Raw genomic sequence first — 22,584 nt, forward strand, 5'->3', positions numbered from 1 at the left:
GAAATAAACTTCATGAATGGGGCAGACCGGTGTCCCCGGTACGGAATAATCCATCGAGCCGGAATGAATTGGCAGGAGCCTGAGCCACATTTAAAGGGCCAGAGCGCGTATTCCCTCCTGCCCACCCCCTCCGCCCCGAACCCCCTGGCGCGCCTAGCCCACCCTCTCCGCGGCCCCTCCGCCCGGGCCGCCCTCCGCGGCGCCCCTTTCCGGTCAGTGGAGGGGCGGGAGGAGAGGTGGGGGGTGGGGTGGGGGGGTGAAGTCCTGAGCGGGTTTGGGTTGCAGTTTCCTTGTGCTGGGATCCTGTCCCCTCCTCGCCAGCGCCAGGCTCCTCCCCCGGCGGCGCGGATGACACTAGAACCTCCTTAAGTTCCGTCGCGCCACAGCTGTCTGCGAACACTGAGCTGCCTGGCGCCGTCTTGATACTTTCAGAAAGAATGCATTCCCTGTAAAAAAAAAAAAAAAAAAAAAAAAAGAGAGAGAGAGAGAGAGAGGAAAAGAGAGAGAGAGGGACGGCGAGCGCGCGAGGCAGAGCGAGCCACGCAATCTGACCGGGCAGTTTCTGCTCTCCCGGTCGCACGCCTCCTTCTCTTCCTCTCTGCTCCTCGCTACCCAGGTTGGTACTGGCGACTTTTTTTTTTTAAACTTTGATTTATTTTGTCTCTCCATTTGGGAGGACTTTAAAACACGGAAAACTCAACCCTCCTCTTTCGGAGAGTTTCTGGAGGCTGAAAAGTCGGTCCTGGGACCTGGGTCCCCGGAGGGAGGGAGCTGTCGTTCAAGTGGGAACCGCTCAGTCAGTCCCGGGATCCCGGGAGACCCAGGCAGCTGGGGATGCGCTTGGGAGTCGTCGGGTCCTTCGCTGCCTCCCGGTTTCCCGAGCTCCGGAGGGGGCGTGCGCTAGTGCGCGCGAGTTAGCGTGTCCCGGGGGCGCGGGCGCGGGGCAGGACAGCTCGGGGGGAGGAGATGCCACTTCATCAACTCAGGTGCTAAGTACTTAGGGATCTCATCCAGGTCTCCCCTTCTCTCCTTTGCAGGTGGCCCAGGAAAGACTCAGTCTTGGAGCCGCCGAGGAGCCCCCGGTGCCAAGGAGCCTCACTTGCAGAATTCTAGCCAGTCCTCGCTTCTCTTTTACAATTTGGCCCTTTTTTGTCTTCCCGTACCTAATTTTGGGAATTTTTTTTTCTTCCTCTTCTCTTTGCTAAACTACCCCGCAAAGATTTATATAAAAAAAAAAAAAAACACCTCATTTGCTCACCTTTCCTTCCCAGCTTTCTTACTCCCCCACTGAAAACAAATCCTTAAACGACCCCCGCCCCTCCGACGGCAGGAGCACCTGCGGAGCCTCGGAGCCTCCGACCGCCCTCTCTCTCCGCGCGCGGGTTCCGGGCCCGGCGAGAGGGCGCGAGCGCAGCCGGGGCCATGGAGGTGACGGCGGACCAGCCTCGCTGGGTGAGCCATCACCACCCCGCTGTCCTCAACGGGCAGCACCCGGACACTCACCACCCGGGCCTCGGCCACTCCTACATGGACCCGGCGCAGTACCCTCTGCCCGAGGAGGTGGATGTACTTTTTAACATCGACGGTCAAGGCAACCACGTCCCGTCGTACTACGGAAACTCGGTGAGGGCCACCGTGCAGAGGTATCCTCCGACCCACCACGGTGAGTGCTCCCCGGGTGCGAGGACCACCCCTCCCCCGACCGGCTGTCCCGGCTCCCCGGGTCGGGGAGGCAGGGAGGGACCAGGGGGTGGGGAGAGCCGGCCAAAGCCCCCCACAAGTGCCGCTGCTGCTCCATTTAAAAAACTGGGGCCCGGAAATGGGCGAGGAAGGCGTCTCGATCGTCTCTAGAGTCTGTTTTTCAAAACAGTCGCAGCAGGCGCCTTTACGCGGCTGCGGCCCGGGGGCCTGGCGCTCACCTGGCGGGCGCCGCGCGGCAGCCCTCTCTCCCCGCGCGGTCGCGGCTTCGGGGGCCTTGGAGGTCCGGAGCGCCTGGAGAGCCGAACCTCCGCCTCCGCCGGTCACCGCTCCCCAGGCCGGGCATCCGGCGCGGGCCAAACTTGGCTGGGGCTTAGTTCTTTCTAGGGGCTTCGCTCCCACATTTATCCCGTGGTTCTCTCTCGGGGGCTTCTGCCGGCGTGCCTCGGTGTGTTTCTCCAGCACATTTCCAGAAGGGCCCAAGGAATGTATTTATTCCCCTCGCTGTGTTTCGGCCTTTCCCTAAAACTAGTGCATTTGGTTTTTAGGCATATCTCCTAACTCCTAGGCTCCGAGGAAGGGAATTCTGGTGCTTGACCCGGTTTTGATGGAAAGACTACCATTTTAAGTTTGAGACATTTGGGGTTTCCTAGATTCCCGCCTGCACAGAATTTTCCTGCGTCTGTGCTTTTTGGTTGCCTCCTTGCCTGCTCCCGGCAACTCTTGCCTTTCTCTCTCCTCCTGCCTACAGCTGACCCATAGGGTCCCAAAGAAGATTTAGGATCTATCAGGGTTTCCTTCTATGAATGCGATCCCAGTATTTACTTTTTTCTTTCTCTTTTCATCTTGAGAAGTTCGGGGGAATTCTGAAATGGTAAAGAGAAACCCAGCCCTACGTAGCTGAGGGGGAAAGCTCTTAAACTTTCCATCTGTAAGTGGGTTCCCAAAGAAAAAGCAGGAGCAACATTTTAAGTGGAGGAACTGTGCATTGCTCTCCTGGAGATCTGCCCTGGTTCCCCTGCTTAGGTCGCAGGGCTGGGGCTGATGACAGAGCCCCTGTGGGAGCTGGCGTTCTCACCCTGCTGTCACCAGGCTTTAAACAATTGTTTCTGCAGAGGGGGTGCTCTTTGCCCTCGTTCTGTGCACATCAGCAGTTAAGTGGAAATGAGGTAAATGCAGCCTTAATATTATTTACTATAGGACTTCCTGCATAATGTGAAGCGTGACCCTCCGTGCTCAGAGAACTCTCCTTCCCCCTAGTCTCCCCTCCCCTTCCTCTCTCTGAAGATTTTAGTTTCAGTATTGTTCTTAATGGTTAAATAGAATGTCAAACGCTGAGACAGGTACTGGATTAAAAGATCAATAAGTGTGTGGATTTGCACTTGCCGTTTAGACTTACCCTCTCAGAGTGTCTTTTGGTCTGAGTTAGGGCGGCCTTACCGCTCTGTATTTTAAAGGAGGACTCAGTTTACTGCGAAATAGACACAGAAACTGGAATTTTGTGTCTCTGGGGCTCAGGTGAAAATTCTTACATTACACTGGTGGAATCACAACCTTGGGGTTGAGATGGGCCTGTTTTTTTCTCAGTAGGATTTGGGAGGTGACAAAGGCAGACAAAAGTGCCATACCAGGGTCTAGCCTTGGAAACTTTCTCCATAAGCCTGAGCAATTAATTTTCCTGCAAGTCTCATTTCAGGCCTGGTCATTTATAAGCCAGCAGTGAAGTAAGGGTACATGGAAGTCACCCTAAAATGGTCCTTCCCCTCTCTTCCAAGCCTTATCCTCCCTGCTCTGGGCCTGGGCCGCTGGGTCCGTGTGTTCTTCTGGTTTTGAGCGGTCCTGCGGCCGGGCGCACCCCTTTAGGCCTCATCCTTCACAGCCCACCCTCTTATCAGGCTGCCTGGGATTAGGTCTGGGCTGGGGGCCACTGGGTCATTGAAGGAAACCAATAAATCAAGTCAGGTTCCAGAGAGGGACCTCGGGGCTGTGATTTAGAAAGTGTATCTGGAGAGGCCAAGAAAGCCAGGGCCCCTTCTTGCTCCATCGCAGCAGGTCTCGAGGGTCAGACGCAGGCCCTTGATTCCCTGGGTCTGGTGGGACCTTGGTGTGGGAGACAGGGGTGAAGAGGGTGTGCTGGCCCAGGTACTGCTGGGGCCAGTCTTTGTTGAGGTTGTCCTGCTACAGGAGAGGCAGGGGTGGAGGGCGTGAACGCCCCCGGTGCCTTTGGGGGCTGCTCTCACCTGCCTGTGTCTCTCTCTGGCCCCTTCCCTTCCCTACAGGGAGCCAGGTATGCCGGCCACCTCTGCTGCACGGATCCCTGCCCTGGCTGGATGGTGGCAAGGCCCTGGGCAGCCATCACACTGCTTCGCCCTGGAACCTCAGCCCTTTCTCCAAGACATCCATCCACCACGGCTCCCCGGGGCCCCTGTCGGTCTACCCACCGGCCTCATCCTCCTCCCTGTCGGCGGGGCACTCCAGCCCGCACCTCTTCACTTTCCCGCCCACCCCGCCGAAGGATGTCTCCCCAGACCCCTCCCTGTCCACCCCGGGCTCGGCCGGCTCCGGCCGCCAGGACGAGAAAGAGTGCATCAAGTACCAGGTGCCGCTGCCCGACAGCATGAAGCTGGAGTCGGCGCACCCCCGCGGCAGCATGGCCACCCTGGGAGGGGCGGCGGCCTCAGCCCACCACCCCATCACCACCTACCCGCCCTACGTCCCCGAGTACAGCTCTGGACTCTTCCCGCCCAGCAGCCTCCTTGGGGGCTCCCCCACTGGCTTCGGATGCAAGTCGAGGCCCAAGGCGAGATCCAGCACAGGTAGGAACCTTCTCTCCCCCAGAGACCCTTCTCCTTTGCCCCCCAGCCCCCTCCACAATCTGAAATCCCAGGCAAGGATGAGAGAGCCCGCCTTCCCAGTTCTTCCATGGGGAGAGAAGGAGGTGTGTCTTGTCTCGGTCCTGTCTTCAGCGCAGAGGGCAAGTGGGATCTGGTTGAAAAGGCCCCCTTAGAGCTGGAGAAGGAAAAAGATAAACAAAAACAAACCCCCATCTCCTGCTTGTCCTGCGGGGGTACTGGTGGGTGCTGGCGGTAACCTTTAGTCAGTTTGCAAGCCCAAATGGAAGGCGAGGGAATGAGTCTTTAGTGTTTAATGCTAAAACGAAACCTCCTGAAACCCAAACAAAACAGGTCCCTCCTCTGACCCCCTTGGCCTCTGTGTCCTGGCTCTCTCCCTCTGCTCAGCTCAGAGGGGGTCAGGCAGTCACCGGAGGACAGCCCTTGACACAGACATGTATAAATAAAGTATGTGTATATTTTTCGTCGGGGGCGGGACCCTGGCAAAATCAGGACACACATTCTCTGCGTGGCAAAGGGGGCTCGAATCCTGACTTCTGGGTAGAGAGGGGAGCTCCGCTCTGGGGAAGCAGTTCAGTGAAGACCAGAAGGGCTTGTTACCTGCAGTATCTTCGGGAGCCCATTACTAGGCAGGGGCAGGAAGGCGTCTGACGACCTACTCCCCGATTGATCTGAAGCCAGAGAGGTTAGGAAGGACGGAAAAAGATTCCCCAGGTGCCTGTCTCTGCTTCTTCTGCTCATCTGCTTACAGAAGAGCACCCTGCCCACCCAACCCCCCCCCCCAAATTGAGCTGCACGTGTATTCTCTTGGTGTAGAGGCTGGCATGAAAGGAAAGGCAGAGCCCACACAAAATATTTTTTTATGGTTTAAAAATAAAATAATCCACTACCCATGTCGAAGTGGCTGAATCAGTCGGGGGTTCTTTGAGATGCCTTTTCACTGTATTCTTTTTTTTCCAAGATGGTTTTGGGAAGATTGGCATGTCTCCTTGGGAAATATCCATTTCAGGGTGGCTGTCTGTCCTGGTCTGTCCTAACTGGCTACCCCCCCAGCCAATCTCTCTACAGACTCTGTAGACACTGAAGTGGTGGAAATCGCTTGTCTTTTCTGGATGAGACAACCAGTCTTGAAACAGAGCTTGCAAAACCCGGGTTTAGAAAACTTCCGAGAGAGGGCTCTGGGCGCCCCAGTGACCATGAGATCAGTTTCCAGGGTTTTTTTCCAGGGTGACATTCACTCCGACTGCCTGGGCAGGACTGTCTCTATTTAGTTGATATGTTTCAGCTAATCCAATTATTTTCAGACTGCTGCACGCGACAGTTGCATTGTTTATCCCGAGCCAGGAACTTCACTAGAGCCCGGATGCGGTTAGGCTGACAGAAAAACTCAGACCTGCATGTTCAGTACATGAAAGTCGGCCGAGGGAGAGGGAGGCGGCGGGAGGAAGGGAGGACAGGCAGGAAAGCGGGGAGCGGAGGGTCCCCCGAAGCGGGGAGGGGGGAGGTTGTTGATCAAGGCTGGCCGGCTGCTGGCAGTAAGAGCCAAACCTGTGCAGTTTTGAGGTCAGACTGGGCTTTTTTTTTTTAAAGTTCTCTCTTCTGGTAGGGCTGAAGAGTTGGGGGGAAGATCGTGGTCTCTGAGGCTGGGGTGGTGGTTTGTGTGGGGGGAGAGGACAGAGTGACTTTTCCAAATGCCTTTGGTCCTCTGCCCTCATTTCGGAGTTTGATTCCCCCCCACCCCCACTCTGTCCTGTGCACCTCCTGCCTGTCTTTGTCACTTTCCTGGAGACTCGGGACATTGGGGAGGGGGGGGAGAGGGTTGTGGTTTCCCTCAACCAGAACCAGGGGCACCTATATACCTATTTTCTTTTTTTGGGTTGGGGAGAGAGGAGAGGAGCCGATTTAAATTTGGCTTTTGACTTCCTCCTCCCTATTCCTTTCTCACAGTTTGAAAAAAAAAAAAAATCCTGGGCCGCACACCTGGGCAGCGAGGGAGTTGGGACTTTTGGGAGTGTGGAGTGTGCAGAGGAAGTTTCCAGACTCCTAAGGAGGGTGGAAGGGGTGGGAATTCCTGAGAAGGGGACTCTCTTGGTTTTCGTGGTTGCTTTTCTTTTTTTTTTTTTTAATTTAACCTCTTCTTCACAATTGCCTGAAGGAGGAGCCCAGAGAAGAGAGGGTTGTCGCGTTTTGGAGAGACGGTTGAGCTGTGGTTTAGAACACCTATTGCTTTTCTAACGCCCAGGCTGTCGGGCTGGGATGTGTCTTTGCAAACAAGAGACTATAAGCCGTTTTTCTTCAGCAGGGGAGGGGGATGCACCAATTCTTAGCTCTCCCCGGCTCCCTTCCATCGTGGGGCGTGCCACTCCTCCCTTTTTCCTCTGCAATTTCCGTACCCCTTTCCATCTAACTCCAGGCTCAGGCTTATAGTCAGAGGCAGAGGGGTGTCTGAAAATGGCTGTTGAATGCTAAGAGGCCTGCGGTTGTCACCTTAGCGCGAGGTGTCTATCTGAGCAGCTCACACCAGGCAGTGAGCGTGGAGAAAGAGAGCAGGGGACAGTCAGGGCCTACCTAAGGAAAACTCGTTGTTTGCTGAAGTCACAGATTAGAGGCAACAAGGAGAGAAGGGAAAAAAAAGAATAAGAGAAAACCAATGCGAGGCAATCGCGAACTTGCCGAGTGAATCAAGACAGAAAATTGCTCTAGTGTGCAGAGCCTCGCTGGAGAGGCAACCGTTGCTGGCTTTCAAAGTCCCTCAGAAAAGGAAGCTGTCATCCTCCCCGCCACCTGACAAAGGAAAGGAAATCAGACTGATGGTGTCAGGCGGGGACATCCCCGGCCCAGGTGGCCCAGGTGCCCGGGAGCGGGGCAGTCCAGCCCAAGCTGCTGGTGATGGAGGAGGCTTGGGGTCCAGGAGACACCCGCAAAGGTCTGGGGGGTGAGACAACGGGGAGCCCGAGGCCCCTGTCTCTGAAGGTGGAGGAGTAGGTGTGGGCTGGACAGTGGGCACGGCTGCCCCCAGGAGAGGCTAGGCCTGCCCTGCAGGGGGCAGAAGGGCTTGGGGGCCCCTAGCTGCCTGTGGCCGCTCCTCGCCCACTTGCCCTTCCCTCCTTCCTCTGCCTCCGCACCTTCAGTGGCCGCATCCCTCCAGCTTTTGACCCCAGAGCAGAGGCGTCTGCTTGTGACTCAGCCCAGAGTCTGCTGGGTGCCTTGCAAGCCCTCCTGGCCTGCTTAGGGCCACGCTCGTGTGGCTCATTGCGGGGCTGCGTGGAAGGCTGGCTGTAGACCCCGGGTTCAGACCCTTTTTGGAAGGGGGAACAAGGAAAGTGAAATCTCATAGCTCCTTCACATTTTTTTTTTGTTTGAGAAAAACAAAGTGGACGAAACTCCTCAGAGTACCTCCAGCTTGTAAAAGGAGGCCAGAGCCACTTTCATTTCCAAAAGTCCATTTCCTTCCCCAGAGCCCGTTTCTGGAGAAGAGCCCAGGCTCTGGGGGTGTCCATTCCCTGCCACCCTCATGCTGGGTCTGGGGCTTTCCTAAACCTGAGCAGGGCCCGGGCCCTGGGCTGGCCTTCCCTCCCCCACCCCACCCCGTCTTCCTGGTAGTTTGGGGTCAGCTGATTAATCTTTAAAAACAACTGTTAGGGACTCATCTTTCCCACCATCCCCAAGCCTCCCCACTGGGAGATCATCCTGTTCTTGAACAGACCGGCTCTGGTTGGCTCCGTCTGGGAGGGCTGTGAGGCTGGTGTGTCTTCCTCAGGGGAATGAGCCCCCCAGGAGTTGGGCAAGTTCTCCCAGAAACCTTCCTCCACTTCCTCCCCCTGCAGAAGTTCAGAAGAGCTGGCAGGCAGTTCCTACAATAGCATCTGGAGGGCTTCCCCCGGGGGCTTCCCCTCCAAAGGTGGGCCCGGTCACTCTCCAGCCCCTAGAGTGAGCCTAGTTCCAACCTGGCCTGGCTGGTTTTTTTGTTGATTTTGTTTGTTTGTTTTTTTGGAAAAAGAGCAACTGCAGGCAGGCCTTGGTTAATGAGCCGACCTGAGGGCCTCCCTTCCCCCTCCCCAAACTGGCCCATCCTCCTGATCCACTCCTCACCTGTTAACACTTTCCTTGGTTCTGTCTCCTTCCCCCCATCTCCAGCTCCCTGGCCTTCAAGAAGCCTCTGTGTGTCTCTCCAACCCTTCAGACTGGAGTCTCGGGCTGGGAACCCGCAGAAAACCTGGGCCTTTTCTAGAAAGAGAGATGGTGGGGAAGGAGTGGGCCCTGTGGGGTCTTCATCTTTTCCTTGCTAGCCAGGGACGTTGACAGTTTTATTGGAAGTAAAACCTAAAGTCCTCGCTGCTAAAAATCAGTCAGCCAATCGATCTATCTGTTCATCTGTTTGTTATCTGTTTTCTCAATCTAGCCATTGATGAATCTCCCCTTTGGCCTCACCCTGATCGTCATTATTTAATCGATCTGTATAGACAGGCGTGGTGATGGGAATGGATCATGTTTGTTCTCCTCTGAGGGAAATGAAAGGGGTATTTAGCTTTTGCCATTGTCTGGGGCTCAGGATTTTCCCAGGGAACTGTTTCAGGTTGAAATCCGCCTTCCTCCTGGGCTGTGCTTCATCTTCCCCATCGAGTGGGGCCGGCCCTGGACAGGTGTCTGTTGCTTCTGATTCCTGTGTCACTTCTTGGGCCAGGGAGCTGTGTGTGTGTGTGTGTGTGTGTGTGTGTGTGTGTACGTGTGTGTGTACATGTGTGTGCCTGTGCGTACGTACATGCATGTATGTGTACATGGGAATGGTCAGGACATGAGAGGGCTGTACAGTCATTCTTTTCCAAGGGAGCTGGAGGGGAGAAAGTTCCGCAAAAGAAGAAAAAGAGAAGAAAAAAAAAGAGTTGTCTGTTTAGCTGTCATTCCCTAATTCTGCTGGCAGCTTTTTCGTGTGTCTGCCTTCCATAAGTGACTTATGTGTGATGTTGTTTTCAGAAGGCCGGGAGTGTGTGAACTGCGGGGCGACATCCACCCCTCTCTGGCGACGAGATGGAACCGGGCATTACCTGTGTAATGCCTGCGGGCTCTACCACAAGATGAACGGACAGAACCGGCCCCTCATCAAGCCCAAGCGAAGGCTGGTGAGTTGTCCCTGGGGCAGCCCTGACCTGACACTCTCCATTTTGTGTCTTTAATTTCCCCTCTTCAGGAAGGAGCGCTTTCTGCAGGAAATTGGCAGGACAGCTCAAAATCGTGTCAGCTGGCTTGGGGTAGCTTTCCCCTTGTCTTTGTTTTTTCTTTTTTTCAAATTAGATATACAGGAAAGTGTTCTCTCTCTCTATCGCCCCCTCCATGGTTCTTAAGTCACTTACCACGTTTTTAAGGATGCTGACTTCTGATTTATCCAATCTTAAATATCTTCGCTGATAGAATGATTGCTTTAACGGGACCGGGGTGACTGATTGGAAGTGTGTTGATAGCCACAGCTTCACAGAGAAGGTTAGTAGGGGGGTGGAGGCTCGCAGGTGCCACCCAGAACTTGTTTCTGGAGTCGTAGAAGGGGTCTCCCAGGAACTGATGATGGTCTCAGTGTTGCCTTAGTGCCCCCGACGAGATCTCATGTGGCCAGAGCTGTAAGATGAATGAGGCCCATTAGCTGCATTGCACAAGCAGCAGCCGGTGGCCTTTGTGGAGTTTTCCTTCTCCCATGGTCTGTAGAATTGAGGAATTGCCACAGGTAAACACAGGAGAAAACTGATTTCCGTCCTGCTCCCTGGTCTCTCCTAGCGTCTAGTCTGATTTTCCCTTTGAACTCCCGCCAGCCCGGTGGCCGTTTCCTCTCTCCCCCTCTTTTTTCCCTTTCTTAAACCTCTTGACCCCTAGGAATACTTGAGAAAACCTGGCACAAGCAAGCACGTATAAGGAAAACTAGCCGGAGAGGTTCGTTTGCAAACTTGTCTTTGGAACCTCAGGCCAGATTGAATAGCAAGTGTATGTAACAGACAAATAAAAGCAGGCTTGGCGAATGATAACTCTAACCACAGTCAAGAGATCAAAATGCTTTTTGTGGTGATGACATTCACCAGGTGGAGAGGGGAGGAGGGGAATTTCCCCGTGCCGATGAATGGATGAAGTAGCATCCCTCAGATTGTAAGGTGGACCCCTCCAAATCCTCTGCATTCTTTTTAAAGAATAATTTGTTTTCCTCATCAGATTTTAGTGCAAATCAACACCTTTCACATCCTTTTCAGAAGAAGGAAAATCTTTCTAGGGATGGCCATGCCCATGTGACTTTAATTTTTGGCCATCCTAGGTCTCCAGGCTTTATTCTTTCTGATCTTTGCCCCCGTCTCCAGCTTTCTCAACCTTCCCCCGACTTGTCCTCCTGCTCTTTGGTACTTTTTTTTTTTCCTTTCTCTCATGTGCAAAGCTAACTTCCTAGGAAAAAGCTGCCGGATATCTGAGCTCTGGAGATAACTCATAAACAACAACTCAGCTTCCCCAACTTAAACATCAAGATGTTTGAACGTATCAGAACAAGACGTTGTTTGAAAAAAAAAAAAAAAATGACTGGAGGTGTTAGTGCAGAATTAATATGATCACACCACAAAAGAATGTTCTGAATCACTCCAAACCTGGCCTTAGGAAAAAAGAGAGAAGGGGGGAGAAAAGAAAAGAAAAAACAGAAAGAAAACTAACAACAAAAACTTTCTTTTTAAAATAAATCATGATATCATGATAATCGGGCTCTTTTTAAAAGGTAAAGAAGAAATAGAGAGCAGTAAAGTCTCAGACCCCGTGGTTGTTTGGTTGATGAGCAAGAATGCATTTGACATTTTCTCGAGGTTTCTTCTGTCTGGGGCGGATTGCCTAGGAGGGCTAGACTTGCATTTTATATAGCTTTGTCCGCATTCATCTTTTGTAAGAAATCTCTAGAACTCTGAGTAATAATCGCTTATAATTGTAGAGTTCCTTTGCTGTCACGTGTGAAGCTGTCTTTTCTTTCTTACTCATCTCTTCTGGGTGGTTTTATATTTTTAGTTCCATAGAATTCATATGCTCCAGAGAGACACTGGGGGCCCATTCAGGATATATATGCATATATTTTTAGCACTTGGATGTATTAGACTTCTGAGTATCTAGAACTTCTTTTTTTCTTTCCTATATTTCCCTGTCTCTCCTTCCGGCTCTGTCTCTCCAATTTGCATTTTCTGCTTTGCACTGAAGACCACTCCACCTCTTGGTAGATGCATACCTAACACCAAATAAACTCAGGCCATGCGGAAATAGGAGAAAGGAAGACCCATAGAAATTTTTTTTCCTAGTGGTGGAGGATTTTCGTAAATCTCTAGCTTGCTTTATTAATATACTTTGTCTTCTGCTAGTGAACCAAACAGTGTGACTTTCAGAGCTTCTGTATAAGTTCACTGAAAGTCTGAGCTTGCTTAGATTCATGATATCGTCAAGACACTGCAAAGGGCTATACCACGAGCCTCGTTACTCCGAACTCTTTATTTTGTTGGCTGGTGTTTTGTGCTTGAACCATCCCTTTCCAGTTGTTGGGCTGAGAAATCCAGTGCTTGAGTAGATATTAGTCTGTTATATCCAAGTATTTCTTTTAAAGTGTAGAAAACCAGTCCAGGATGATAATAATCATTGCATGGTAATGTAATTGTCAAAATCCTTAAGCATCAATTTCATAACTTCATTTTCTTCCCCAAAGTGTACAAGAATACCAGTTAAGTCTTAAATGATCATGTTTCATAAAGGCAGGTGGACAGAGGCTTGTGGAATGAGAGACAGCACTCTTGGACTGCGGTGAATTATTTTCCAAATGGACTACTCAAAAGTAGAAACTTCTCAGTTATGAGGGAGAAGGGCTATGTTTCCATTCTAGTTCCACAGAACACAGAAACTAAGAATTACTGGGGGAAAAAAAAAAAAGCAAAAAAAAGTGCCATAGCTCTGCTTTTTAAACCTGTAGAAAAGGGGAGCGTCTTTGGGACAATTTAGTAGCTTTGAAAGGAAAGGAATCACCCTGGTTCATTTGGAATTGCCTCTGGGTTTTCCATATCTGGCCACTTTGAGTGTTTAGCTCAAGTTCTTGCCGGATAAAATATTGATGGAAAATCTCACCCTGATCCCTGTCATTTTGTTCCATGCTCTCATAACCATGCCAGAATTTTCTTGATCACAGATAAAGAGCAGCTAAATTCTCTTTCTCTTGCCTTTGATAATGCTTTTGAGTCCAGGGACAGAAATAATTTTGCAGTTGAAAATTTCTTTTTATGTTACAGGGGGTAGTGAGGAGATGAGAGAGGTTACTAGGGACCCACCTTCATTTTCTTTCAAAAGTTTTTGAGCTTAAGTTTATTTTTTTTTCTGAGTATGGATGCAGGGAATAGTCCCCTGATGCATTTAAGTACGTCAAGAAGTGAAAGAAGTATCTCCCTTTTAAAGGAAATGAAGGCCGTGACACAATCAAATAATTAAAATTCAGCTTGGGACTGACATCTGACCTGTGACCATTTGGCTCTGCGGAGAGCGTATAGGAAACTTTCCAGGGGGTCAGATGAATTGAAGGCAGAAGTGGGGCCCGTGTTCCTGGGGGATTGCAGAAGTCCTTGTTCTTCTTAGTTTATTTCATTAACCGGAAACCACTTAAAGAGGATGAAGATGGCTGTCACCACGAGTTGACCGAATCTGAAAGTCTGGGCCGTGTACATTTAGGATAGCTGCAGATGGGCTGGGTCTGGCTCACTTAGGATGTTCTGGTGTGGCGCTTTCTCTGTGGCCCACCCCATGTGTGTGTCAGTCATATTTGCACAGACATTCTCACACTGCCTGCTCTCCTTATCATCCAGCAGTTCTTTATTTGGGATCTAGAAGGCACTTCTGATGCTTGGGTTTCCTCTTCCATGGCTGATAGTCTGTTGTGATGACCAGTATCCTTATTGAGAGCTGTTTTTCTGGGGAGTAGCTCTTCAAAAGGACCTCCTGGAGGCCTGGTGAAGAAAGCTACAGAGAGCTTGGTACCCAAACATGTCTGGTTAATTCCAAAAATTATTGCAACCCGTAAAAATGAAACATCTGGTGACTTTGTAGGAGGGGGGATAACTTGTGATTTAGAGAGGTAGGGTCAGCTTTCTGATCCTCCCAGATTCTTCACCCTGGGGGACAGCAGGCTACCTACTGACCACCGGCCCATGGTCTGATCTACTCCTAGGCCAGTGGGTCAGCTGTAATTTTCTTCTTGACACAGCTTTTGGGGATCTTTATTACTTTCATGTGGGCCACTTGCTAGTTTTGATTTCAGTGATAATTTTTTTCTTTTTTTTTTTAAGTTGGTCTCCGTGGTTCTGCAAACCCATTTAACATTTGTTTTGATTTTTATCCTCCCCTGTCTACCCCCTCCCCAGTCGGCAGCAAGAAGGGCAGGTACGTCCTGTGCAAACTGTCAAACCACAACTACGACTCTGTGGAGAAGAAATGCCAATGGAGACCCTGTCTGCAATGCCTGCGGGCTCTACTATAAGCTGCACAATGTAAGTGTCTGGGGGTCCCACCCCCCAGACAGTCTCTTTCGGTTGCCGCACAGTGCAGGGCATTCCCCTCCCCTGGTTCCCTTCTTGATTTTTTTTTTTTTTAAATTTTATTGGCATAGAGTTGATGTGCAATGTTGTGTTAGTTTCAGGTATTCTGGAAAGTGATTCAGTTATACGGATACATGCATCTGTTCTTCTTCAGTTTTATTACCTGTATAGGTTGTTACAGAGTATTGAGTGGAGTTCCCTGCACTCCGCAGTAGGTCCTTATTGATGATCCATCTGAATCACACAGTGAGGAGCCTCAGAAAAATCATGGCAGTAGGATCCAGTGTAGGAAAGGACTGGGCACAGCGAAGCCTTGTCAAGATTGGAGGGTTTAAAATAGATTGATCCCAACCTCTTAGTTTGTATTGGAAACAGAATGTGTGGTGGACCTCATCTGGGTTTTTAAGGGGAAAAAAAAAAATCTTCCCCTTAGCAAACCAAAAAGAAGTTGCCACACATATTTTGATGTTTTCTTGCATTTTAAACTTTTTGCAAAAAAAAAAAAAAAGAAAGAGTGTGCCAGAGAGTGGAAGAGAAAGGTAAATAGGATTGTGATGCACGAGGCAGGAGCTCAGGGCGATTCAGTTACTGTGGGGTAGAGAGCTTGGCATAACCTGTGCTGTGAATTTTAAACGGATTCTCTGTATAAAAGATACGAGATGAAATGGCTGAGATATTTCATCTGCTGAGTTTGTCCTCCCCGGGAGAACTCCTGTGAGGCAGCCTGCCGAGGTTATCCTTTCCAGGGAAAAGAATGCCTTTTTCCTTATAGATCATATTAGCAGAATGATAATTGCCAGTCAGTCACGTGAGTTTGGCCGTGTCAGTTTTGATTTTTCAATTTGGGGATCCTCCCATTTTATAATATCTCTACCTTTAAAAAAAATTCAGCTATTTCTTTTTTTTCCCCCTTGTACAACTCTGGCTGACAGGCTGTGACCCTAATGACGGCTGATGTTTATGTTAATCCCAGAGAAAGAATTTGTTCTCTCTCTGTCTTTGTCTCTCCCTGTCTCTCTCATCTCATCCCTATGGGTCCATCTGGTTTTCCTGAGGTCTCTTGGCCAGTCTGACTGGTAGAGTCTGGGAGTGAACTGGGGACAGGCAGAGGGGTTTGCTCAGAGCCATCCTGGCAGTCAGCGAGCCTTACCCAGAGACACTTGTGAATTGTGGAGGAAGATTGGCTGGTTAGAGGTTTTGAATCACAGGAGAACTTCCCAGGGTACTACCTTAGCAGTCTAGTCCTTTGGTACCTCTTGGGAATGAGTTGATTCCTGGGGACCCTGTAATACACCTCCCTGCCAGCATGTCATCTCCGCTTGATACTCAAGGCTTGGAGCTGATGGAACGAGGGTCTTATTACAATCCATCATTTCTGTCTCTTGCATCCCTAGATTGTGGTCTGTGTACATTTATCAGTGATGAAACCCCAGGCCTGTTTTCGCTTTGGGGAATTTCCTTGCTCACTGCCATGGAGAGAAGCAGATTTGTGATTAGAATCTGGAAGGTTTGGGGCCGTAGAGTTCTTGTGCTCACCCAGTGGTCGTCAACAAAATGATTTTGGGGGTGTGATGTATGGTTTGCAAAGAACTTTCCTGTTGTTTGACAACATTTGATCCTCAAAGAGTCCCATGATGTAGACAGGGCAGAAATTATTCTGATTTTGTTTTACTTGAAAAAATGATGACTCAGAGAAACAAGGATGAGGCTGATGAATTAGAAGGGCCCGGATGGATTTCTGAATAGCGACAGACCTTCCAGGGAGATTAGGAGCTCAGGACTCTTGGGGACCAGGGAAGAGTGAGCTCCTTCTTATTGTAGAATACACCAGAGATCTGTTTGGAGTAATGGATTGTGTGTGTGTATGTACTTCTTTCTGATTTTCACAGAAGTAAGGAATTATGAGAAATGAACCAGCTATAAATTTCTTTGACTGCTCATCCACAGTGAGATGTGATCTCAGTTGTATCCAATTGAAAAGCCATCTATTTCTGAAAGATATGCGTTTCTCATTAAATCCACGAGAAGTCAAGGGCCCTTCTTCACTGCTTACTCCCACTCTCTTCTTTTTCTTTTTAAAATATTTATTCATTTATGTGGCTGTGTTGGGTCTTAGTTGCATCGTGGGAGATCCATCTCTCATTGCGGCTCACAGGTGTAGTCGGTTAGTTCTCCAACCAGGGCTCAAACCTGTATCCCCCGCATTGCAAGGTGGATTCTTAGCCACTGGACTACCATGGAAGTGCCCTCACCCTGTCCTGGGCCCCAGTGTCTGGGAGATAGACGCGTGCTCATCCTCCAGAGTGGTTTTTCTGCCTTCTCTGGTTTAGTAAGAATTCACAGAAGGAGGCGGATTTGTTGTGTATTTAACAATAAGAGATACTAATCTATGAACATTCTCATCTTGTTGTGTTTTGTTCTGCCCATCGAGATACCAGGCATGCCCTAAGTTAGTTCCTGTCTCCTTATCTAGGTGTGTAGATAACTACCTATCTCAGTATCAGTGCTGGGACTAGTTATCTGGCTTTGTGTGGCTATCTGTGTAACTAGATATTATATTTAGATACCTGGCCCTGTATATCTAGATATCATCATGAAGAGCATGTGTCTAGGTGATATCTCGGGGGAGATTTGATGTGACAGTAGATTCCTATCGCCTCTGTAGGCTGCGTCTTTATCTTGATTATAACTTTGAGGAAGAAACCCTGAGATGTTCTCTGCCGTCACTCACTCGGCCTTCCTGTGTGAGGGGCAGACCTGGGGTCAGCACCCCAACCGACCAGCTCAGCCCCTAGAAGCCGTGCGTTCGCTGCTCCCAGAAGTGTGGTCAGCAGCCTGGCCCTCTTGACTTCTGGGTTCTCACTTCCTTCACTATCTCTTTCTAGCTTTTGGAGCAAACAGGCAGATCTTTGAGTCATGAAATCTTCCCTTCCTCCACCCTTGAGGACCCTGGAGGAGGAAGTGGTTTCTGCTCCAAGGAGTCAGGAATACTAAGACCCTGACCTTCCCGCCTTGAGTCTCTTTGCCCATTTCCCTGGAAATGGGACTGAATGTGTGGTTGGTTTGCTGTGTGGGGCAGGTGGCTGCTGTTGAGGTCAATCTGATTCTGACTTCTCGAGGGGAATGATCTTAGTTTGCTCTGTCAAGTTCCCCCACCCCCACCTTAAGCAAATATGTATTTGAAACAAAACACGTGGGGCTTATCAGGAAGAGAGTGATGCCCTGAAGACGAGAGCAATGATCGTGAGAGTAGGTGCTTGCCTTGGTCTTTTTCCTCAACTTCATGCTTGGTCTTTTTTTTTTTTTCTTAATCTTTTGTTTACCCTGGAATTGTATTTGTTTTTGTTTTTGTTTTTTTTTGCCACTTGGAGTATGGGATATTAGCTCCCTGCCCAGGGATCTAACTCTTGCCCCCTGAATTGGAAGCTCAGAATCCTAACCACTGGGCTGCCAGGGAAATCCTTCATGCCTAGGCTTTGCTTTTTAGGAGGAGAGTGCTTTCAGGCTAGCACAGGGCTTTGTACCCCCTAAGTGAATATTAAATTCTTGTGGATTGGTTGTTTTGCTGCTCATCTAGTTAGAAGTGAGTCGTCAGGACCAGGTAGACATTGCAACTTCATCATCACAGTTGCTATGGCAGGGGCAAGAGGTTACATTTTTGCAGAGATGCATTATATTAAATTCCGACCCCAGAATGTACAAATTTCAGGGGAAGATTTTTTTTCCCTGTGTTTAAAATGACTTAAAAAATGTTTTTATGTCTAATGGGAGGATAATTGCTTTACAGTGTTGTGTTGGTTTCTGGCATATAACACCCTGAATCAGCCATAAATATATACGTGTGTCCCCTCCCTCTTGAACCACCCTCCCACCTTCCGTCCCAGCCCGGGGTGGCCACAGAGTGCTGGCTTGAGCTCGTTGTGTTATGCAGCAGCTTCCCACTAACTGTCTATTTAGGGGGAGATTTTACAGCACCTCTTGTTTCAAAAGGCCGTTAGAAGAGAGGCAAGCAAAAATTACTTTGAAGCAGTCTGGGCCTCTCAAGGCAGAGAGACAAAACCCTTAAGACCGGTTGCCTAGTGGTGCCAAAGTTCTAAGTCAGATTTTGGACCAGTAGACCAGATATATTTCCCCCTTGAAAATCCCTCCCTTGCCTCTCTTCTCCTGAAATCGTGTAAGGTAATTCTAGGAAGAAGACAAGTTATTAGATTTTAGTGAAGCAGAGAAATACAGCCATCTTGGGTGGCTCAAGAGTATGGTCCTTGAGGACAGAAAGTTCCCTGAGACCAACTTTCCCCCCAATGATTGGTGCAAATGAACAAAACGAATAAGTCCTGCTAGGAACATCTTACCTGGGGCCTCTTGGCTTTTGAAATTGATAGATGCTGAGACCCTCCCATTGCAGAACCCTCACTTGCAGAACTCTGGGGTCTCTGGGAAGGAGTCAGGGGGTATGGGGAGGAAGGAGCCTCCTGAAAGCAGATCCCTGATCTGGGGTGGTCAGAGGAACCTGTGCCTGGGTGTGGAAGTCTGCCCCCTCTCAGAGCCAGCCAAAAAAAAGTAAAAAAAAAAAAAAAATTGATCTCTGTTTAGATTAACAGACCCCTGACTATGAAGAAGGAAGGGATCCAGACCAGAAACCGAAAAATGTCTAGCAAATCCAAAAAGTGCAAAAAGGTGCACGATGCGCTGGAGGACTTCCCCAAGAGCAGCTCGTTCAACCCCGCTGCCCTCTCCAGACACATGTCTTCGCTCAGTCACATCTCGCCCTTCAGCCACTCCAGCCACATGCTGACCACGCCCACGCCGATGCACCCGCCGTCCAGCCTCTCCTTCGGACCTCACCACCCTTCCAGTATGGTCACCGCCATGGGCTAGGGTCCCTGCTCGAGCGACACTCACAGGGCTCCAGGCGAGAGTCCCTCCGGCCCCCTTCTACGTGCATTTTCGCAGGAGCAGTATCATGAAACCGAAACCCGATGGATCTGTGTGTTTTTGCAGGCATCAAGCAACCTGATGTTGTGGCCACTCGGACGACGCAGCCTACCGTGGTGTCTGTTTTCTCACTCCCCGAATCTGGATCCCATTTGTGAATAAGCCATTCAGACTCACATTCCCTATTGAACAGGGTCTCTCTAGTGCTGTGAAAAAAAAAAAAAAAAAAAAGTCACCGAACATTGCATATAACTTATGTTGTAAGAAATACTGTACATTGAAAGAAGGCTTGATTGCCTCTCAGTCGCTGTCAGGAAGGCACGGAGGACACCATGCCTTTGAAGGACGATGGGGGAAAATAAAGAGTGGCGATTAAGAAGAAACTAGGTCTGATATCCAAATGGACAAACTGCCAGTTTTGTTTCCTTTTCCTGGTTACAGTCGTTTGATGCATTACAAGAAAAAAAAAAAAGGAAAAAAAAAAACAGAAAAAATTTGTAGGCAAATCATTCGTTCAAAGCTGTGGGCCTCTGCGTAGGAAGTTCTGTTACTCCAGGCAACGTGTTCCACTCTCAGGTTGCCCTGGAGGGTTCAACTAGACTTTCCCGGGCCTTCATGCTTTGTGAACATGTCCCTGTAATTGTTGTTTGTATGTATAATTCAAAGCACCAAAATAAGAAAAGTTGTAGATTTATTTCATCATATTATACAGACTGAATTGTTGTATAAATTTATTTCCTGCTAGTGTTAAGTACTGCTTTTTTTTTTTTTTTTGTTTCTGTTTTAATATTTTCTTTCTCTCTCCATTTTTGGTTGAAAAAACTGGGTGACGTTCAGTTGACCTAAGGTGGTTGTGCTCCACAGGGCTGATTTTTTTTTTTTCCATTTTGTTTCTCGATGATATTTATTAAATAGCTTCTAAGGGTACAAGAGCATATGTCCTTTGTCACTTCTCCCGCAGCCTGTGCTATGAGGGTAGCAGTGTATGAGCTACCTGCGTGCATGTCAGCGGCTCAGGCCCGCCAGCCCTGGGTCCTGAGAGCAGCCTGGCTGAATGTTAGCGCCTGTTGTGTTCTGTGTTAGTGATCACTGCCTTTCATGCAGTCTGTTGGAATAATAATATAAAGAAATAATAAAGTTAAAATATTTAAGAAACAACCAAATAACATCGTATTAAGAGTGGTGGCCAAGCTCTTCTAGAATCTGGTAGCTCTAGGTAATTGAAGCAAAAAAAGAGTTTAAACAAGGTAACAGAGCCCACTTGTGTTCAGCTACACACTGGGAGAGAATGCAAACCCTAGACAGGAACATCGATGTGTTTGGGAAACTGGGCATCTTGGGAGCTCGAGATGCAGCCCAGAGGAAGGCATCTCCGGGGCTGGAGGAAGTTCTGTGGTCCGCTCTGAGTTGCTCTTCCCTCCCCCTGGTCTGGCCTCAAGGAGATCTTCTCGCCAGAGAAATGGGAGGATTTCCTTGTTGAGATTCTCAGGTGGGCAGGTTGCAGCTGAGATTCCTCATGATTCTCTGCAAGATGGAAAGGAGCTGGGCTGGGTCTTGAGATTATGTCTGTTTTGCTTTTCTACTGTTGAATCACACCACAGTGAAGGGTGGATTGGAATGTTTGCGAAACATGAAATAACCGTTTTGTAACTTACGTTGTATAGTTTCCTTTGACTCTGTTGACAGAATGTGTAACCCTGGCACACATTTGAAAAATCTCTGTTAATTGCCTCTCTGCTTTCTTAGCAAATATTTCAAAGCTAAAGCTCAATGTTGAAATAAAGAAGTAGAGAATTACTGACATGCACGTGAAGATCTGCCTGGCTCCTAATTCGGACGTGGTTTCCGGTGACTCCTGAGGCACCCAAGGCCATGGGCCGCGGCTGTCTGTTGCCATCATAAACTTGGGAGCAGTTGTAGCTGGAGAGTTCCAGTGTCTCAGGGTTTGCCACTTTTTCCCTCCGTACAGATTTGAGCTGATGCCCTTTCACCTTAAGAACAGGGAGTTCAAATTCTTGACATTCTTGGGGGTGGGAGAAGGGCAGGCGGGAGTTGGGGGCACACACAGAAAATTCCCAAACTCAACAATCAAGTTACATTTTGTCTTAGGTGCTGTAGCCATAAAGGCACCTTGGATCCTATTCCTTCTTCAGAGAAACGTCATTATATCATTCAATACCTGGATTTAACATTCTAAGATATTTCTGGAAGATGATGCAGAAGATTTAAAAAAACTATATTCTCCAGTTTCTTGATCAGAACATTATATGTTTTCATAGTTTTTAATTATCTTGTTCTTTCTTTTCTTCACTTAAAAAAGACGCACTAGAACAGTGACCCTGAGATGGGGTTCTGTTTTCTCTAGAAAAACAGAACAAGATTGTAGATCTGAAACGCTGCTCCAGTATTCTTGAGTAAACTGTGCCCCTAATTAATTTTCCATCTCTTTCTCCCTCTCTTTTGAAATAGTTGCGCTTAGCTCATCCATGGGAATATATGGGCATGTTTGGATTATTTCTTGAAAACATTTTCATAGCCAACACAGTACAAAAAAGACAAACTGCATAGTTGTTGAAAGATTTTGCTATGTGTGAACTCTTCAAACACTGGACGTTCATGATGTAAACATTTTGAATGGAAGTACTTCTTTCACTGATTCAGCAGATACCTGTTGAAGATCTAGGTTGAAGTCCATTTAAGAGCTATTTAAAAAAAAAAAGCAGTGTAGGAAATAGAGAAACCAAGGCTCCAGTGTCTCAGTCTTATGACATTTACCGGTTACTCCCCTTTGAAACGAGCGACGTGAGCTATGGTGAGGTTCCGGGTTGGGCCTCGATGTTGGTCCCTAGGCACAGTCTGCCTGCTGAGAGCAGTGTCTGTTTTCTAAACCTTTGAAATTGGAATTATTTTTAGTTTAAAAATATTTTTAAAGCTAACTCCTCATCAGGGGACATCATTTTAGGATTTCTGAAGTCTAGAAACAGTTTGAAAGCAGCCAGTTCTCCCCAGGGAGAAATGGACATCAGACCCAAATTTAGGAAAACACCTGTTCCTTAGACTGAAACTCAGAAACACCAGTGCCATCCATCCCCAGCTGTGATATCTTCCTCACAGTGGTGAAGCTGTCCCGTTTACCTTCCAAAGGTTTAGAAACATCAAGACTCCCCATTCTCTTGCAATCCATCCTCCGTCCTCAACCGCGAATCCATCCCGAAATCCTTGAACCATTTTTGTGATCCTTTCCAGACAAGCACACATTACTAATACCCCTTCCATTTCCAAGCTGAGCAGAGATTAAAGTCCTTTTTTTTTAATTAAAAATTTTAAAATCACAGAAAGGTGCAAAGAAAACGTCTGTGCAAGAACATTTTGTATTAGAGTTTTATCTGGAAAGTAGAAATGTTAACCAGGATCCAGAATAGCTGAGTAATAATACACCAACCCCTTCCTGCACTTTCAGACGAAATGAGCTTCTGAAAAACATTTTCATTTTCGCTTATTCCAGCTTACTCAACCGGTGTGAACAC

General features: G+C 48.7%; 1 protein-coding gene across 2 annotated transcripts; it reads left to right on the plus strand.

Moving 5' to 3' along the window:
- On the plus strand, positions 311-20,860 carry GATA3 (GATA binding protein 3). 2 transcript variants are annotated; one of them, XM_018056970.1, is made up of 6 exons: positions 311-616; positions 1,038-1,663; positions 3,978-4,514; positions 9,528-9,670; positions 13,949-14,074; positions 18,716-20,860. In XM_018056970.1, exons 2-6 carry the CDS (start codon positions 1,423-1,425, stop codon positions 18,998-19,000), a joined length of 1,332 nt encoding a protein of 443 aa, XP_017912459.1. In that variant the 5' UTR covers positions 311-616; positions 1,038-1,422; the 3' UTR covers positions 19,001-20,860. The 2 variants fall into 2 exon arrangements, with proteins under 2 accessions (XP_017912459.1, XP_017912458.1); XM_018056969.1 differs by having other exon boundaries at positions 312-616; positions 9,525-9,670.

This window comes from Capra hircus, chromosome 13 (genome assembly GCF_001704415.2).
Source record: "Capra hircus breed San Clemente chromosome 13, ASM170441v1, whole genome shotgun sequence".
NCBI lineage: Eukaryota > Metazoa > Chordata > Mammalia > Artiodactyla > Bovidae > Capra > Capra hircus.

Coding starts and splice junctions, on each gene's coding strand:
- GATA3 (XM_018056969.1), top strand. CDS start 1,423: ATGGAGGTGACGGCGGACCAGCCTCGCTGGGTGAGCCATCACCACCCC. Junction 4,515..9,524: donor CAAGGCGAGATCCAGCACAG/GTAGGAACCTTC, acceptor TGTTGTTTTCAG/AAGGCCGGGAGTGTGTGAAC. Junction 14,075..18,715: donor TCTACTATAAGCTGCACAAT/GTAAGTGTCTGG, acceptor ATCTCTGTTTAG/ATTAACAGACCCCTGACTAT.